The sequence below is a fragment of the Mirounga leonina genome, unplaced genomic scaffold (assembly GCF_011800145.1).
Source record: "Mirounga leonina isolate KUSES-001 unplaced genomic scaffold, KU_Mleo_1.0 Mir_94, whole genome shotgun sequence".
In the NCBI taxonomy this organism is placed as follows: Eukaryota; Metazoa; Chordata; class Mammalia; order Carnivora; family Phocidae; genus Mirounga; species Mirounga leonina.
Window position 1 is genome coordinate 34,720,097 of NW_023270855.1, and position 19,746 is coordinate 34,739,842.

At 40.6% G+C, this 19,746-nt stretch overlaps 1 protein-coding gene across 5 annotated transcripts in view; it reads left to right on the top strand.

Annotated features, from left to right (window-relative positions):
- The window catches only part of ARHGEF3 (Rho guanine nucleotide exchange factor 3), a 297,522-nt gene extending 278,476 nt beyond the window's left edge, over positions 1 to 19,046 (top strand). For all 5 annotated transcript variants that reach the window (XM_034997541.1, XM_034997540.1, XM_034997539.1 and 2 more), the window contains 4 exons: positions 3,583 to 3,840; positions 12,144 to 12,314; positions 15,566 to 15,752; positions 17,516 to 19,046. In XM_034997541.1, the coding sequence (XP_034853432.1) occupies positions 3,583 to 3,840; positions 12,144 to 12,314; positions 15,566 to 15,752; positions 17,516 to 17,868 (969 nt within the window). In that variant the 3' untranslated portion in view covers positions 17,869 to 19,046. The remainder of the gene's footprint in view (positions 1 to 3,582; positions 3,841 to 12,143; positions 12,315 to 15,565; positions 15,753 to 17,515) is intronic.
- The last annotated feature ends 700 nt before the right edge of the window (positions 19,047 to 19,746 follow it).

The window sequence follows — 19,746 nt, forward strand, 5'->3', positions numbered from 1 at the left end:
ACGATGCTGCTGTCTTTGACGAGATGGCGATATACAAGGACATGGTTTCCATAGGCATCATATACAGACTGTCAGTTCACACCAGAAGCAGAAGTGGTTTTGCCTTGCTATTAATTTGCCTTGTTATTAATTTTTTTTCTGAAATAAGTGTTTGCCACTCTTACTAGGAAATTGGTTTGATCTGGGGTGGCTTTTGCAGGCCTTTTCTGTACCTACTCAAAGGAAATGTGACCACTTCCACTGCTCTCTGAACCCTTCAGACATCAAATGGGGACTTACAGCTTGAAGAGCAGCCTAACATTAAACAACTGGCCCATTGTGACCAGACCTCACGAGAAACGGCCCTTATTTATCAGGCCCGACGAGCTGTTAAATGTTTTCCCACTTTTAACTGCAGATGTGTCCCTGCGAGTGGGAACTGTAAACCAAGGGGTACATCTGTTTGAGTTCTGGTCTTTTTAACGGAACAAAATAAACATCTGAGGGGACTTTGAATGAGAAAAGTCAGAGCCCATTCGACCCATGAAAAATTGATTTATTCGCCATCCCCACCCCCAACTTCCCCCCTCCCCTGGGGAAAAAAGGTGGGAAAAAAAAAAAAACAAAAACCCTTTTAAACAAGTGAGCCTCCCAAATGGGACAGGCCTGGCCAGTCCTTTTGACCTTAGAATGAATCAATTACTTGTACTTTGAAGGCCTGAAGCAGAGTGGTGGTTTCCTCAGGGAGCAACCCTGGCCACTGAGGATCCATCTCCCGCACCGGTGTAGGCCTGATCCCATACATTTCCCCTCTTGGACAGAAACAGCTTCCCAAGCGACTTATCTTCATGCTAACGTTTTTTCCGTAATAAATTTGTATAATTTAATTTATATAATTTAATAAATTTGAATAATTTACAAGCTCTCCAAGGCAGCAAGTTCTCATGTTCATTTGGGTTCTAATTAAATTTTAATTCTATAGAGAGAGGCAGGGTACATGGAAGCAAAAAAAATGGGTTTGTTCTGCTGCTTTTCACAAGGTTAGGGAGATAGAAAGAATTTCTAAAGAAAGTGAAAGAGTTTCCTTTATAAATTCTTGATGGTCTATTTAAAGAACTGTCGAGGAGTTCAGAGCTTTGGGGAGAAGGGTGGGGGAAGAACATGCTGCAGACTGGTTTTGTCTCTAGCTGAACAAGTAGTTTTGCTTCTCTAAACCACAATTTCTTCAATAAAAATATCCTAGGGATAAATAACAACAAAAAATAATTTTTTACTAATTATACTTTTGCTTTAATAGCTGGTACTTACAGATTCTTACCCAGAAGCCAAGCTCTTTTTTTGTCTGCCTTATCTCATTAGAAGATAGGAGGACAATAGTATATGCATTCTATAAGTGGGGAAACTGAGGCTCAGAAGGGTCACCTGACTAGTAACTATCCAGGTTAGGCTTTGAGCATGATTATCCCTGGTTCCAGAGTCTGTCCGCTTAACCACTGTATTATCACCTCTCACATTTTATGTAAGTGAATGTGTATGTATTTGGGAACCAGGATGTGTACATTCTTCCTTCCCTATCAAATCATCACTCACGGCCCTTTCTAGTCTGTGGGGTTGAACCAGATCGCCTTTCAGGTCATGCCCAGGAAATGAGCACCCTGTCAGGTGTGAACAGGACCAGAGCTGGTTCGGGTTGCCATGGCAGTGGGGGCGGCAGGATCAGAGAGTAATGGCCCATTGGACAGTGAGCAGCAGTGTGGTCAGAGTTCCTCACTGGTTTACATCTGATAGTTACTGCTGATTTGTTTCTCCATAATGAAAACATTGGGCATTTCCAGGTCTTTTTAAAAGGCGAGGAAGTGGAAATGGAATTAAGAGGGCCTGAAGCTCTTTTTAATTAACTCTGAAAATCTAAATTACAAGCCACAATACCACCTCTGGGGGGTGTGTGTGTGTGTGTGTGTAAGTGTGTAAGTAGCAATTATCATTACTTTCAAATATAAGGTTGAGGAAAGAATTTCTGCAGCTCTTTTTAACACAAATAAAGGTTTGTGTTTTTTTTATGACACATAAGGAAGGTAGACCTTTCCAAAGAATGTTAAACTCGACAGTGAACTTAAACATTACTTCCTTGGTATCTTTTTTTGGTTTCAGTCACTGAGAAAATAATTTCAATAAGAGGTATAAAAGAAGCACCAGAACACTTACACTTTGACCCATTGTTCAGATGCTGCCACAGCTTATTTCTAAGCCATGTTCCCAGGCCATCAAATATTACCTAATCTGGAAACCATTAAACACTCATTTATTTGTTCATTCAGAATATAAACTTTGAATGTCTGTGGATGGTAAGCCCAATGCAAAGTTTGAGGATGCAGAAATTAAAGACCCTCTTGCCACTGTCTTGCTCTGAATCCCTCCACAGGGCAGAGGTTGTGGTAAATGTGGCTCCTTAGTGCAAGGGACAGAAGCAAACACAGCAGGGCCATTGGCTGCTTTTTATCGTCTCTGGTACCTTTCCGGAAGCTGACAGCCCATGCATTAGGATGCTGAGCCTTGGGTGCCACTAATAGGAAGGAGTGGAAAAGGGAGATGAACAGCCTTCTTACTGGGTCTCTGACTCTGTGTTTGCACAGTGTGACTGCAGGGAAATTAGTATTTTGCTGGAAGGAAGATAGTGAAGTTGAAGTGTTCCAAAGTCTTTAGGCTTAAATGTTCTTTGCACGGTGTTGTGATGTTAACCATGAGGTATAGACAAGAATCTAATCTAAAAGATTTTTCTAAATGCTTCCTGCATCTAATTTTTTTTATTATACTTTTGCTTTAACTTCGTGGAGTTCTTTATAATTGGCCCACCTTGGAACCAGGTAACCTTCAGCTAACAGAGTTGCTTGCACCAGGCCTTGCAAAGGGCTGGGCCATGAAGTCTGACTCCTTGCTTTCTTGTTATGCCACTAAGTCCTCCAGATGAGTTTCTTATGAATAATTTTTTTTTAAAGATTTTATTTATTTATTTGAGAGAGAGAATGAGAGACAGCACGAGAGGGAAGAGGGCAGAGGGAGAAGCAGACCCCCTGCCGAGCAGGGAGCCCGATGCAGGACTCGATCCCGGGACTCCAGGATCATGACCTGAGCCAAAGGCAGTCGCTTAACCAACTGAGCCACCCAGGCTCCCTCTTATGAATAATTTTAAAAGAAATCCCATTTGTTTGTTTTTAAAGATAGGAAGCTTTCCCCTCACCAGACACTTTTGGAAGTTCAGGAAAATTTTGAGTTGTATGCGTATGCAGTTTTTCTGGTTCTTTTGCTTCTAGCTTAGATTGGCAAGAACCCAAACAAATTATGTTGGAGTCTTAACAATCAAGAAACTAAACGTGCAACTAAGAAAATAACTTCGTGCAAGCAAGCCAAACCCTAAAAACTGTTCATTGCCTGCAATTTTGAAGATTGCACTAGTCTGTCTCCTCTAGTCATGCACATAAAGGAATGTTGGCCAGGCCTGGAGACCGGTTAGGTTTTGTTCAGTCTGCACAAGTGATACTCACTGGTAGCTTCAGAGCATAGTTAGCTCCACACTCCAACCCTGTTTTGATGTTCCTTTCCTAGCTGCCTTGTCTCAGCTCCTATGACAGCTACTGCAGCAATCAAGTCGCCGCCAAAGCTCTGCTGGACCACAAAAAACAAGACCACCGAGTCCAGGATTTCCTACAGCGATGTTTAGAATCCCCCTTTAGCCGCAAGCTAGATCTCTGGAATTTTCTTGATATTCCAAGGAGCCGTCTAGTGAAATACCCTCTGCTTCTTCGAGAAATCTTGAGGCACACACCAAATGATAATCCAGATCAGCAACACCTGGAAGAAGCTGTAAGTTCATCTGCTTCTTTCTGTCTTTACCTTGTTTTCTCCGTTGTGTCTAGATTGGGTGCGTGGGTGAATCGTGGGTGTCTGGGTACACGGGACCCAGGGGTCTTGGCTTCTAGGCTTGGTGCTGCCATCAGTCATGTTTTGATTTTGAAAGTGACTTCTCTCTCTGCCTCACTCTCCCAGCCTATAAAATGCAGTGTTTATGTGAAATACACCCAAAGGTCGCTTTGATTTCTAAAAGTTCTTGATTTTGTATAGGTGACTCTGTAATCTGTAATTACAATTCATACTAAACTATAATCTGTTACAACAGTTGCGAGGGTTAAGATCTCTGGAGATTTTAAATTGAATATCTTTGTTTAGTTAGCAAATCGGAGTTGCCTCTTACCTTAGCCCCTGAGCCCATTTTTGAAGTCGACACCCATTTCAGATCCAGCTCTCTTTGGCCTCTGGCTGCAGTGAGGGACCGACCTAGTCAAACCTCCTGCTCACCAGAAAATGTTCATTAAGTATGGAGAGAGAGAGAGATTCTTCCCTAGCAGGAGTAGAAGACCAGGAAAAGGGATCCATCTCATGAGAATATTGTGAACAGTGAGTGTACTGTCTGGAGAGCTTGGTTCTGATTGGGGTGCTCTGCGGGACAGGGCAGAGGCGATAGCAGGCCAGGAGGAGCCAGTGGCCTGAGCAAAGCTTTAGAGGAATGACAGGACAAAGAAATGCCTGGGGACTACCGTGGATCAGTCTGCCCACAGTTGAGGATACTCTGAGGAAGCTGCAGGAGAGAAGGCAGAAGATGGGAGTTCAGATCAGGTTCTAGAGGATTTTAAATAGATGTTTTTCCTTTGTTTGTTTGTTGTTTTCTAATTAGCTGGGATTCAGGGTTCAAATCCCAGCTCCATTGCTGACAAGCTGTGGAAGCTTGGACATGTTAGTCTCCTTGTCTGTAGGATAGGGGACAGCGGAGGAAGGGGCTAGGGACAGGGAGGCAAGCTGAGAGGCTGCTGCAGTGGTCCAGGCATGCAGTCATGGAAACCTGCTGAGGGAGGAGCCATGGAGATGGAGGCTTAGAGACCAGTTCAAAGGGCTCGTTCCCTGACTGCATCTGGAACAGAAAGAGGATATGCATAAGTGACTTGAAAATCAGAAGCCACGAAACCTATGAGCAAACCGTCTATCTCCTCCCAGAGAGGGGTTTAATAATAATTAGTAGTAATCACAACAATAATAATTCTAGCAATACCTGCTGACATTTCTTGAGTACCTAGTAAATCAGCTTTATGTAATCACTTTATAAGTTATATATCTCATTTAATCCTTATAATAATCTATGAGATAGCTGTCCTTGTTAGGGTTGGATAGCTGTCCATATTCCAGAAAAGGCTTGGAGGGCTTAAATAACTTGCCTGGGTCCGGAGCCAGCACGTGATGAGGTTGATGTCAAATCTCTCAGTGCGGACTGCAAATAACAGTATTTGTTATTTGCCTGTTCCACTATTTTATGATCCCGTACCACGGAGCTGAGAGCCTGGATGCTTCCCTGAGCCCCCATTGCCTGTAGAATTACAGAAAGCTGTCCGGCCCCCAGGCTTTGTGGAGAGGCCTCATGGCTGCAGAGCTGGGCCAGGTGCCTCCTTGTAGGGATAGAGAAGATAGAGGAAAGATGCTCTTGACTGATTGCAAACACACACAGACCAGGTCCCCAGTCCAGCGTGGATAAAGGACACAGGCGCGGGGGAGGAGGCCCATCCCACTTCATCATGTCTGTTTTTCACTACCGGGAAGCATGCAGTAGAGTTGCCCCCCGTCCATATTTCATCCCAGCAAGTGTGTGGTCTGCAGGAATGAATACAACAGGGAGCTCGAGCTAGTCTAAATAATTACTTTTTTGAAGCACGTGAGCCTGCTCTGAGTTTTACGGTTAAGATTTCTTCTTTTTAATATGCGGCATGAAAGAAGAAGGCTCTGTTTCTAAAATTGCCCAGTGAGCTAAAGTTTGGATCTAAAAACAGATAAGAAGACGGTTGTTTGCAATATGAAAGGATGTACCAGTTTCCCTAGTGCATAAAATGTGATGTCATTTTTAAAAGTTGAATCTGCACCTAGTTACTCAGGCAGATTTGTGTGTGAAGCGTGGCAGACCCGCATTTGAAAATGTCTGCAAAGCAAGTCTTCTAAATGCCCACTTATACAATAGAGGCACAGCCATGTTAGGGCTTATTTTTTCTCCTTCTTTTCAAAATCCTCTGGGCATTAACCCAGATGAACAGAAATATTTAGCCCTGTACTCTTGGGTACATTGTGAATGCCTGATAAACATAAAACCCATAGTACCAACGTAGCTTGAATTACATGTTCCCTGAATAGATTTTCCACCTATGAAAAGGGAAAAATCAGAGAACCTAATAAGTAAATTGCTTCTACACCAAGTGTCCAGTCCTATAATTAGATCTAAAAAAAGGTCTTGCTTTTACTGCAATGCATAAACTACCACATCTTTATTAGAATTTCTTAACAGTGTTTCGGAGGGTTAATAGAAATTTCCCCCAAAAGAGAACATTTTTAAATAGAACTTCAGATATTTAGATAGTCCAGAGGTCTGGTTGTTTATCATTTTAAATTCTAAGGATTGTTTCAGGCAACAAATGATCTGGCAGACCATCCTTTCCCTCCGCCCGCCACTGTTCCCCAACTCCTGAAAAAAAAAATATATCACTGGAATCAATGAGAAGAACAGTCCTGCTGTTCCTGCTGTGCTGGCTGCTATTCTTGGTTCATGTCACAAGCCTACGAATAAATGACATTACCGCACAAGGAACCAGACAGGGCTTTTAGATTCTGCTTTGAGGATGATGATTACGGCATGTATGGGCTTAACCCCTGCTCTGTTACCAGGTATTTGTCATTGTCTTGCTTTACTGGTCCTTTCCCTTCAGTTTGAACCCTGATGAGAGGTGCAACAATAAATTGAACTTGAATGCACAACCACCGTGACTGTTTGCTATTGGCAGATGGCAGACCTTTATTCCTCCCTGTGATTCTGCACAATAAATACCTCTCAAGAACCAATACAGGGGGCACCTATGTGGTTCAGTCGGTTGCACGTCCCATTCTTGGTTTTGACTCAGACCATGATCTCATGGGTCTTGGGCTCAAGCCCCGGTTGGGCTCTGCACTCAGCAGGGAGTCTGCTTGAGATTCTCTCCCTCTGCCCCTCCCCCCACTTGCATTCTCTCTCTCTCTTTCTCTCTCTCTCAAATACATAAATCTTAAAAAAAAAAAAAACAGTGCAGAGATTAGATACTTATGGTATAGAGGTGGATATAACTACAAAACAAGATTTTTAATAAATGAAAGCAGGCCCAGAAGTGCTATTATAATGTCCACAAAGAATGTGGAATAACGCTGATTGTTTCTATCATTTGGTCTCTCTAGCTTTGCAAACACCAGAGAAAGAAGTAGCATCAGACAGTAGTCATAGCTGCCTGAGGAACCACTGGGCTGCGTGAGTTTATTAATCTTCATGTGATATGTCAGCTGTTCAGTCCCTGAATTAAATTAGGACGTGCACACATATTTATGCCTACAGTACATCATTTTTCTGGTCTCCTGGATACTTGCAGGAACCTCAGAAAATTGACTCAAGACCCAGTTAATTCCAGGTAAACCTAGTAATAGTAAACTCTAAAAAGAGCCACAGCAATTAATGCTAAGACCTTTAAAAGCAAGGAAAAAGTATGGATTCCACTACACATTAAAAAAGTAGTAAGGCCAAAGGTTAAGGTAGACATAAAAGAATTTGTCAGGTACCTCCCATATATTTTAAGGCTTCTTGAGGGCAGGGACCCTGTCGCATTTCTTTGAATGATACCATCTAGTTTGACACTGGACAGATGCTCAACAAGCATTAATTGAATTAATTTGAAGGATGAGTCATAACTTTAGTATGTTTTGTGAAGTTTCCTATTCTTTTCTTTTCTTTTCTTTTTTTTTTTTTGTTTTTTTGAAAGTAACAATAATCAGGCATGTCTGAAAACCAAGAGGGGGAAAAAACAAAGAGAAAGTTTGTGTATCAAAGCGTTCTATTTATTATTTGTTTTATGTTACTAAAACTCAGATTAATTTCATAGGACTTATATTTAATGTCACGTTGACATTAAAAACCAAAAAGATTATTTTATGCTACAAAAAGCCTGTGTTTTTTTAAAAGATGTATTTATTATCTAAGTAGTGCTACCGCCAAAATTTGGGAGATAGAAAAAAGAATAAATGAGCTTTAAAACTCATAATAGCTACAAAAATATATAGATTATGCATCTGTTCATAGGGTATAGTCACCAGACTTCAACTCAGAGCTGTAAGATCTTCTGTCAGACTTGCCTGGAAATGCCAGAGTTCTAACTGGGTAGAAGTTTTTATCCAGTTGGCTTTGGGCAGAAGGTATCATTTCACTAGAATGTGAAAAATAATCACTTAACAATCTTAGAATTCACTGCCACTTTAACACATTACAAGATCTGGTAAGTTCTCACTGAGTAAAGTCTTCTTTTAAAAAAATCTTGCTTTTCAGAGATTGTTTTGTTTTTCCATTAAGTAAATGTAACCAAGACAGGACCTTATTACCATTTCTCATCTGTTAAGCTCTTCCCTGCTAATAACATGAGTCCTGGGCTGCAAGGGTGCTTCAGTATTTGCAAATCAACCAACGTGATACACTACATTAATAAAAAAGGATAAGAACCACATGATCATTTCAATAGATGCAGAAAAAACATTTGACAAAGTACAACATCCATTCATGATAAAATTCTCAACAAAGTAGATTTAGAAGGAGCATACCTCGGTGCGCCTGGGTGGCTCAGTTGGTTAAGCGACTGCCTTCGGCTCAGGTCATGATCCTGGAGTCCCTGGATCGAGTCCCACATTGGGCTCCCTGCTCGGCAGGGAGTCTGCTTCTCCCTCTGACCCTCCCCCCTCTCATGTGCTCTCTCTCATTCTCTCTCTCTCAAATAAATAAATAAAAATCTTAAAAAAAAAAAAAAAAGAAGGAGCATATCTCAATCATAAAGGCCATATATGAAAAACACACAGCGAACGTCATCCTCAATGGGGAAAAACTGAGAGTGTTTCCTCTATGGTCAGGAACAAGAGAGGGATGTCCACTCTCACCATTGTTATTTAACATAGTACTGGAAGTCCTAGCCACAGCAATCAGACAACAAAAAGAAATAAAAGGCATTCAAATCAGCAAGGAAGAAGTCAAACTTTCACTATTTGCAGATGACATAATACTCTATGTAGAAAACCCAAAAGACTCCACCAAAAAAATTGCTAGAACTGATAAATGAATTCAGTAAATTCTCAGGATACAAAATCAACATATAGAAATTGGTTGTACTTCTATACACCAATAATGAAGCAGCAGAAAGAGAAATTAAGGAATCAATCCCATTTACAATTGCACCAAAAACAATAAAATACCTAGGAACACATCTAACCAAAGAGGTGAAAGACCTGTATTCTGAAAACTATGAAACACTAATGAAAAAATTGAAGATGACACAAAGAAATGGAAAGACATTCCGTGCTCATGGATTGGAAGAACAAATATTGTTAACATGTCTATACTAACAAAGAAGTCTATACATTTAATGCAATCCCTATCAAAATACCAACAGCATTTTTCACAGAGCTAGAACAAACAGTCCTAAAACTTGTATGCATCTACAAAAGACCCTGAATAGCCAAAGCAACCTTGAAAAAGAAAAGCAAAGCTGGAGACATCACAATCCAGACTTCAAGTTATATTACAAAGCTGTAGTGATCAAGACAGTATGATACTGGTACAAAAATAGACATAGATCAATGGAACAGAGCAGAAAACCCAGAAATGAACCCACAACTCTATGGTCAATTAACCTTCAACAAAGCAGGACAGAATATGCAATGGAAAAAACAGTCTCTTCAACAAATGGTGTTGGGAAAACTGGACAGCAACATACAAAAGAATGAAACTGGATTACTTTCTTACACCATACACAAAAATAGATTCAAAATGGATGAAAGACCTAACTGTGACACAGGAAACCATCAAAATCCTAGGGGAGAACACAGGCAGTAACCTCTTTGACAACAGCTGTAGCAATTTCTTTCTAGATCTGTTTCCTGAGGCCAGGGAAACAGAAGCAAAAATTAATTATTGGGACTTCATCAAAATAAAAAGCTTCTGTACAGTGAGGGAAACAATCAACAAAACTGAAAAAAAGGCAACCTACAGAATGGGAGAAGATATTTGCAAATGACATATCTGAAAAAGGGTTAGTATCAAAAATATATGAAGAACTTATACAACTCAATGCCTAAAAAATGAATAATCCAATTAAAAAATGGGCAGAAGACATGAATAGACATTTTTCCAAAGAAGACATACAGATGGCCAGCATACACGTGAAAAGATGCTCAACATCACTGATCATCAGGGAAATACAAATCAAAACGACAATGAGATACCACCTCACTCATGCCAGAATGGCTAAAATCAACAACACAAGAAACAATAGGTGTTGGCAAGGATGTGGAGAAAGAGGAACTCTCTTGCACTGTTGGTGGGAATGCAGACTGGTGCAGCCATTGTAGAAAACAGTATGGAGGTTCCTCAAAAAGTTAAAAATAGAACTACCCTATGATCCAACAATTGCACTACCAGGTATTTACGGAAAGAATACAAAAATGCTAATTCGAAGGGATACATGCACTCCAGTGTTTACAGCAGCAGTATCTACAATAGCCAGATTATGGAAACAGCCCAAATGTCCATTGACTGATGAATGGATAAAGAACATGTGGGGGGTGTGTGTGTGTGTATACATATATATAACTATATATAATGGAATATTAGCCATAAAGAATGAAATTTTGCCATTTGCAACGGCATGGATGGAGCTAGAGAGTATTATGCTAGGTGAAATCAGTCAGTCAGAGAAAGACAAATACCATATGATTTCACTCATATGTGGAATCTAAGAAACAAGCAAAGGGGGAAAAAAGAGGGAGGAAGAGAGGGAGAGAGAGAGAGGGAGAGAGAGAGGGAGGCAAACCAAGAAACAGACTCTTAACTACAGAGAACAAACTGATGGTTGCCAGGGTGGGTAGGGGATGGGTGAAATAGATGATGGGGATTAAGGAGTGCACTTGTTGTGATGAGCATAGGGTGTTGTATGTAAGTGTTGAATCATTTGTACACCTGAAACTACTATTACACTCTATGTTAACTGGAATTTAAATAAAAACTTAAAAAATAATACTACCACAAGAAAGATGGGACTGCTGGTCTTTTCACTCTTAAAGGACAGAGGTCCCTGCTGAGGAAATCATCATTTTGCCTTTGGTTGGTGTCTTTGAGTTTTTACTCAACTAATTTCTTGTTCTTTGTTTTTTAATATGTTATATCTTTTAGACATATTATCTATGATATGATAGAACAACAACATATCAGAATAAATGCCCACTGATTGTGTCTGAGTGCTGTTCTCTTATTGCTTTGTTTTGTTTCATTTTGTATTAACAACAGTGTGTCCACCCTTGATCTGAAATCCCTCCACCCCTAATATATTCACATGTGCTCTAGGCATGGGTGTGAGTGTATGTATATAGACAAACAGTTCCCATCATTACACCTAGTGTCTTTCCATTTCTAGTTCTCTGTCCTTTTTAAATCATTTATGTTTTACCACTAAAAAGCTATCCAAATCATTTCATCACACCCAATTTGTAAATCTTGTTTGTAGGTTAGATTGAGTACATATAGAGAAACCTTGAAACTGGATTCAAACCCCCAAAGATGATCCCTTTTTGGGACTACTACATTCTGCTTTGTTTTCTCTCCTTGGCTAAAGTTTTTATATGCCTGTATTTTCAACATTGTAAGCATGTTTGAAGAAATGTGCAACATAGAGCTCAGTGGTTATGAGTCCTGCACATCAAAAGCTATACCTTATATCTCTTCCTCTGAGATAAAATTATGCATCAACATCAGTTTTATATATAATACAAATACCTGTATGTGTATACAAATATATATGTGTGTGTATATGTATATCTATGTGTATATGTATAGGTGGATAGATGGACACAATATATTCAAAGCATGTATTTATTTTTGCCTTTTCCCAAAGCAGCAAGTTGGATAACAGAATCTCAGAATTAGATGCAAGTCTATCTTGGTGACCTTCTAGGCTGAGCCCCTGGGACTTACTGGTGTGGATGGTTTGCTTACTTTCCCCATACTTTCTTCTTTGTTTCCATAGATAAACATCATTCAGGGAATCGTGGCAGAAATCAACACCAAGACTGGGGAATCTGAGTGCCGCTATTACAAAGAGCGGCTTCTTTACTTGGAAGAAGGCCAGAAAGATTCTCTAATCGACAACTCGAGAGTGTTGTGCTGTCATGGAGAACTGAAGAACAATCGAGGGGTGGTGAGTGGCTACTCTCCCTCAGTGGTCTCATCCTGGGCCTCCCCCAATGCTTAATCCATTTGATGCCCAGCCCCCTGTTACTCTGCCTTCCTTACCCAGGGTCACATTCTTCAGACAAAAATTGCTTTCCAGTGTCTTTTGTATTATAGGATCCCATATGTATATGTATATATATATATATAATTATATACATTGTATATATATATTCATATATTGTAATTTATATATAAATAATATGTATTATGTGTTTCTAACTTATAATTAATATATATTTTTATATATTTCACAAAATATATATTATATATATATATATTAAAATTTCACTACCAGTATACATTCAAGAAGAATTTGGGTTGCCAACTTTGTATTTCATTTGATCATGACCTTCAATAGCAAATACAGAACAGTTAACATCTCCTCCGGCTTTGATATCAGAAAACAAGGGGTAATTTTAACAGGATATAAAAAGTATATGATCTCGGAAAAACAGCTCTTAAGTTGAAATGCTTAGCTATATGAGAAATTCTTTGCTTTTTTTATGCATTGGTACCCATCCACAGATTGCCATTTTAAAACCAGTTTTTGCTTTAAAACTGGCTTCATATCTAACTCTGCCCAATTTCCTGGCTTTTATTCCTGAGTAGATATTGAAATTGTTCCTCCTCTCCTATCATAGCAACTTGGACAGATCTCCCTGGAGCACTTACTACAGTGGGTTGTAATTATCCACCATATGCCTGTCAGTATCTTCCATTATACTATGATCTTTTAGGGTAGAGTCCATGTCTTGTTAATCCCCAGCACCTGTTATGGGGACCTGGCATGTACTAAGCACTCAGTAATGTTAGGTGAATGAGTGAGTGAATGAATGAATGAATATTTGTATAAAGGAAGGATGGATTTGAATTTTATGAGAGCTCAAAATTCATTTAACTCACCAGGCTATTTTTATGTGTAGCCAGTAGAAATTAAAGCTAATATGTCTATTATATATTATAATTTAAACATATTATACAAAGAAATGTATATTTATATAATGTATAGATGTTATTATATACAATAGATATTTAAATTCAATGTTGGGAAAGCCATCAAAAAAGAGAATCTCTTATTATATTTCATCTTCAGTATCTAGTCACCTCTTAGAATGAAAGCCAAAACTAGATTGAATAGTTCTTAATAAAGCTTTGATGATTTAAGAGTCAACCTTTTGACCTGGACTTTGGAGTGGCATTTGTGAGCAGGCTTGGAAATGTTATTTGAAATCACTGAGTGTATATCATAGCGCCCATTATCAGAGCTGCTGGGGATCCAACTAGCTGATGGTCCAGCAGAGGTATTGAGACTGGTCACGGGCCACTGCTTGAAGAAGTATTTGTTTGACTACAGAGTTACTGATTGCTAGAAAGGTGCATTCTGCTTGCTGATTTTCAGAAAATACTGGTGGACTTCTAATCTGAATCTCTGGCTTCTTGAGCATTCTTTCTCAGAAGACCTGTGGGAAATGGTTGGGATGATATATCACTGCATGGAATGAGACCTATGCTCTTTCTGTCCCTCAGTCAAGGACTGAGACTCTCTGGTTGGCTATGCCTAGGGCATTAAAGATGAACTCTAGTTCATATTTCAGGCAGATAGATTTTTGAAAACAAAGATAGTAGTTGGGGTGGGAGATTTGTTTTAGTTATTTGTTTTTCCCAGTAGAATTATAGAAGTCTTTAGGAACAAAGCCCTGTGTCAGAAGAAAAGCTTGATAGTTTGAGGGCTAAAAGAAGCACTCATAAATAAGGGATGTTTTTAAAAGGTTTCCCAGACAATCTGAATTCAAATTATCTACCTTGGCTAGAGGATTGTTGAAGTAGAAACAGTGTAAAAACAACAACAAAAAAAACCCTAATGTTTAGTATATAAAACAATGACCAACCCCTTCCCTCCCCATCCCCAAAAGAAGTCTTAACATTATTCCTATAGCCCACTCAAAAAAAAAAAAAAAAAAGCCCTTAACTTGGTTATTTTTTCTTTACTCTGTTTAAATGCACTTTTGATAAACTTTCACTCCTCAGTCTCCTCCCACCCAGTACAAAATTATCTGTTTTATTTGCACCAGCCAACATTTGGTTAAGCTTTAATTTCTACAAGTACGTGTGTGTGTGTGTGTGTGTGTGTGTCAGAGTAGGTGGGGGGCGGGGGGGATCCACAAGTTTCTTTTCTCCCAAATATAAAATTGTCTGATAATGCTGAATATGCTTCTCCTGCCCCAAAACAAGATTCTAATGTGAGTTTCCACCTCTTTGAGACCCCTGGGTTCACATTCCCAAATATCTCCATTGGAAAGCCAGAACCAGGTAGAAAGGTTGTAGATCTTTTCATTTCAATTCGTCAGCATTTCCAAACTGTGAGAAGAGTCTAGCACTTGGAATTGAATGGAGCCAATTTACCCCAGCTCCACCCAGTGAAATTGCTTTCATGATGTGGTTTGAGACAAGCCTTTATTTTTGAGATTTTCTTTTCGCCCACAACGCACATCAGTCATCTGAGCCTTTTAAGCACAGCCTCTTCAGAACACTGAGGTTCTGAGGAACATAACTGAGAAGGACCAGTTCTTTGATCATCTTTCTTTGTGGCTATGACAGCACAGTCTGGTTCCCTCGGGAATGGGCAGTGTTCTGAGTTGGAGTGCCTGGATGGAGCTGATACTCAGCTCTGTGGCGTAAGGAGCAAGTGTTTTTATGGGTTTGGGAAGCAAAGATTAATATTAGGCTTTGATATGCCAGTCGTATCCTTTATAGACTATTGTTCATTATGCTCACTTAGGATTATATTGGGTGCTATAAACCAAAGCCTGGGTGGGGGTGGGGGTACTCACTTCTTTTTCCTTCAGTGCTCCCTTTATTCTATTCCCCCTTCTCATTTTTTTCTTATGGAAGCTGGAGGCCGTGTGTGTCTGCACAGGTTGTGAATATGCAATACGGCGATGTCCTTGGAGCTGGCAGTCCTGGCTGCAGACGTCTGTAGGCAGAAAGGCCTTCTCCATGGGCACCCCAGGGAGGCACTCCTCCAGGAAAGGCACTAGGTGCATCTGGAAATACCTCCAAGATGCCCAACTTCTGTTCTGGAGGTAGATCTGAGCCTAGAAGTTCATAAAACAGTGTGAAGCTGGTACCTGGGGACGTCTTAATCTGCAGAAGTCCATTAATCAACTTCTTATTAGGCAGTCGCTTAGGGAAATCCTGTGGATTTTTTTCTTCTAGAAACTGCATGTTTTCCTGTTCCAAGAAGTGCTTGTGATCACTCGAGCTGTCACCCACAATGAGCAGCTCTGCTATCAGTTGTACCGGCAGCCGATCCCCGTAAAGGACCTTCTGCTGGAAGACCTGCAGGATGGAGAAGTGAGGCTGGGCGGCTCCCTGCGCGGGGCATTTAGCAACAATGAGAGAAGTATGGATGGCTGTTGGCTTTGACCTGTTGAATGGTTTGGTGGTGGTGGTTCAGGGGGAGTGGCTGGCTGGTGGAGAGAGAAGTAGCCATGGCCTTGGAGTCACACTACATTCCAATGCTGTCTCATTACTCCCTGCTTGTGTAACCTTGTGCCACCTCTGTGAGCCTCAGTTTCCCATCTGTAAAATGGGCATGTATGCATACCAACTTTATAAGGTTGTTATAAGGATTAAGATACTGCAAGTGAACCTGTCTGCACGTAATAGGTACTCCTTACATTACCTCTCTCTCTCTCCTTCCATTGGATAAAAGTATGCTTAATACCAGATAGCCCCTGTGTCAATAGCCGTTGCTTACTGGTGGCTTTGTAGAGCCAGGGCAATCATCCCTAAAGAGGATTAAGAATGGTCACCTGGGTTGAGGATTCATCTGTAATTATTCTAATGGGCTTCTCTAACTTGAGGCTTAATAAACAAATTAACCAAGAGAAGCTACAATGGCAGTGTTTACTGAGTATCTATGTATATATCATTCCAGGCATTAGTATACTAAATGGTCAAACTAAACTAAACCATCAAATTCCTCCCCCTTACAGGGCTTACATTGTGATAGAGGAGATAGATGATGAATAAATATTCAGGTGCTGTTAAGAGAACTAAAGCCCAGTAGGGATAACAGTTGGAGGTTTGCTTTAGAGGAAATGATCAGAGAAGTCTTCCTTGAGAAAGTGACATTTGAGCCTCTTGGGTTAACAGGGGCATCATATTGTCAACATAATTCATATGTACTGCCTCTGACCTGCTCATTAGTCCGTCCGCCCTGGTGGTGGTGGCAACTTCTATTTCTTGAATACGAACTATGTACCAGGTGTTGTAGAAGCACACGCATGACCACCTTTAGCCCTCATAATAATCTTACAAGATAGGTCCTCTTCATTTCTCACGTTTTACAAATAAGGACACTGAGTCATACACAAGTTAAGGCGCTTGCCCAGGAGCAAAAGGTGGAGCCTGAATTTATCTGAAGTGGTGGTTCCCGGACCGTTGGCTCCAGGGATAGTGCAAGGGGATTGAACACACCCACTTCTGCAAACCAAGCGTTGCATGTGTCATGCGGGGCCCGTTAGGCGCTGGTAAAACTAAATAAAATGTCTTCCAAATTGTGCGCTACCATTTTTTTTTAAATACACGTAGCTCCTGTGGAGGTAATGAAAATGTATTTTTATTTTAAAGTGAAACTGAATTTGTAACAGCTCTGAGTTTTGCATATCTTCTCAATCATTTAGGTAATATATGTGCAAGTACTGTTATCACGTGGAGGATCATGGGCATGGTTTGGTATTACACAGAGCTTCTTAAACTTGAAAAGGCTCTAACTTGGGGCAGTGGTTGAAAGTCCAGATTATCAGGCCCACCTGAGACCTACTGCATCCGAGTCTCTTAACGGTACGGCCCAGGCATTGTTTTTAACAAGCCCACAGGGGATTTTAATATGCACCCAGGTTTAAACTGATGTCCATTTGCCAGCCTCAGGGGCAGCTGAGAGCTACACTGGTGTGAAATCCAGTTGCTTGATGGTGGCCGCAGCATAGAGCTGAGCCACGTCCTGGACCAGTGGGACACATTTTGTAATCAATTAATGATGTCTGCCCTAGGTACAGGGGGTTAATGTCACTATATAGGTTATCTTTGGCCTGGGTATTTCCCAGGGAAATACCTGTCCGTTGACCTTTTTTTTTTTTTACATGTATTTTTCATTTCTAGTTAAAAACTTCTTCAGAGTAAGTTTCAAAAACGGTTCCCAAAGTCAGACCCACTCACTACAAGCCAACGACACCTTCAACAAACAGCAGTGGCTCAACTGCATTCGTCAAGCCAAAGAAACGGTTCTATGTGCTGCTGGGCAGGCCGGGGTGCTGGACTCCGAGGGACCATTCCTAAATCCTGCCACTGGGAGCCGGGAGCCACAGGGAGAAACAAAACTTGAGCAGATGGACCAATCGGACAGTGAGTCAGACTGTAGTATGGACACGAGCGAGGTCAGCCTCGACTGTGAGCGCATGGAACAGACAGACTCTTCCTGTGGGAACAGCAGGTACATCGAAAGCAACGTCTGACAGAGCCGCGCGTCTTACTGTACAGTGTTTGCATTCCACACACGGGACGGTTTGGAGAAGCACTTTTTAATACTTTTGTGACCGTGTGGACCCCGTCTCTTGTATCTTGTATCTTTATCCCTAGTACTGTAACTGCCAATCTGTCCGTGTAAGCTGGGGTCTGTGGCAACTCTTACCCTGTATTGCATTTCACAAGTGTCTGGAGGGATGGAGAGGTACTTGAACAAGTTACTTTCACTTGTCCTGCTGGATTTTAAAAAATAGAAAAGAATCTCTAAACTACTGTTTCATGTAGATTGCTTAAAGAGAATCCTCCCTTGTTTCTCTAATGCTTTTCTAGCTCTTTGACATGATAGCTGAAGGCATGGAATTTACAGGGCCTGGCAAACTGGGCATGAGGAAGTCACTCGTGTATTGTGATGGTATGTGCAGGAAAACGGGAAAAGATCAGTCCTTGCAGTGAACTTGGTTCAATGTTGTCCAACCAGAAAGCATGAAAACATCCCTGGGGATGCTGGACACTTAATTGTGCAAAGGAAGAAGCACTGTGTTGACCTTGCAGTGTCATTAAGTGCAAATTTGATGCAATAATCTATTAGGACGTGGAACAGTGTCTGACCTTGAAAGGACCAGCATGAAAGCAGCCGCCAGCTCTGAATCTTGACCTGAAATGCATTTGCACCAGGGCAGTGGGGGGCACCTGTCATAGTTGCTGGCTTGCCTTAGAGAGCCATTTCTAGCCTAAGACACCAGAATAGAACTCAAAAGTCCTGGGAATACTCAGCAGGCTAATAAGAAGGCCCATCATCATTTTGTTTCATGTGCCAAGGCCTGCTCATATTTTGGAGCATTGAGGAAGAGGCCGCAGGTGAGTCAGTGACTCTGTTTACAGAAACATGTGAGAGGAAGAGTTTGGAAGAAGTGCTTCATCATGACCTTAGGCGGGAAACATTAAGAGGAAAACAAGGTCCCGTGCCCTTCTGGGAAAGGCCAGAGCCTTGGGTTTTCCTGCTCTGCTTTTGGGTCATCACTTTGCCGTCTCTGGCTCTGTGCTATGATCAGAGTCATAATTACATTCTCCATAGGCCAATTTTAATTAACTCTATGATTAATTAGGGTCAGTTAGCCAAACTAGTAACCTCTTTGTCTAGCCTTGATTTACAATGCAGAGTGGACTGCCGACCTTTAAAAAAAGTTAACTGAATACACAGAAAAGCTCCCTGTGAGTGTAAATATTAAGGATGACCTGTGCAAAATTATTCCCACACCAGCACTAGTAGTAATGATTCTAAATTATTGCCAAAAAGGTTTTTTTTAATCTTCTGTGTCTTTCAAGTTTACAGAGAGCAGTAAATGCTATGTTATCATTTTATTATGTACATCTAACATGTGCATTCAAAGAAGCTGTGTGACAAGATGTATCAATATAAAAACAAGGTAATATTACTTATTTTTCAAAAATGAAAAAATATTGTGGTCAATTTTACCCTGTAAAACATATTTCTGTATTTATAGATTTTAAACATGGTGAATTTTTTTTTCTATTATGAGTTTATTTAAAATTGCTTTGTTTCTCAAATTGTTATTGATTTAGCAAGTGAGTGAACTGCTGTAGATAGAAGCAGACATAAGCTGAGAACCGATGTTTGATGGTGGAGGAAAGAGTGAATCATTCTCTGCAGGAGCCATCGGCCACTTTGGTCAGTGTGTGGAGACAAGAGGTCCATTAAGTGCTGGCCTATGGGAAGAAAGTGAATGTTTTACTGAAATGAATGTTTTTGTATAATGGCCTTAAATTTTTCTGGAAGCATTTCAAATAAATTACATTAAAATGTCACCTTCTTTGTGTACAGTATGTGCCCAACAAATGTCAAATTT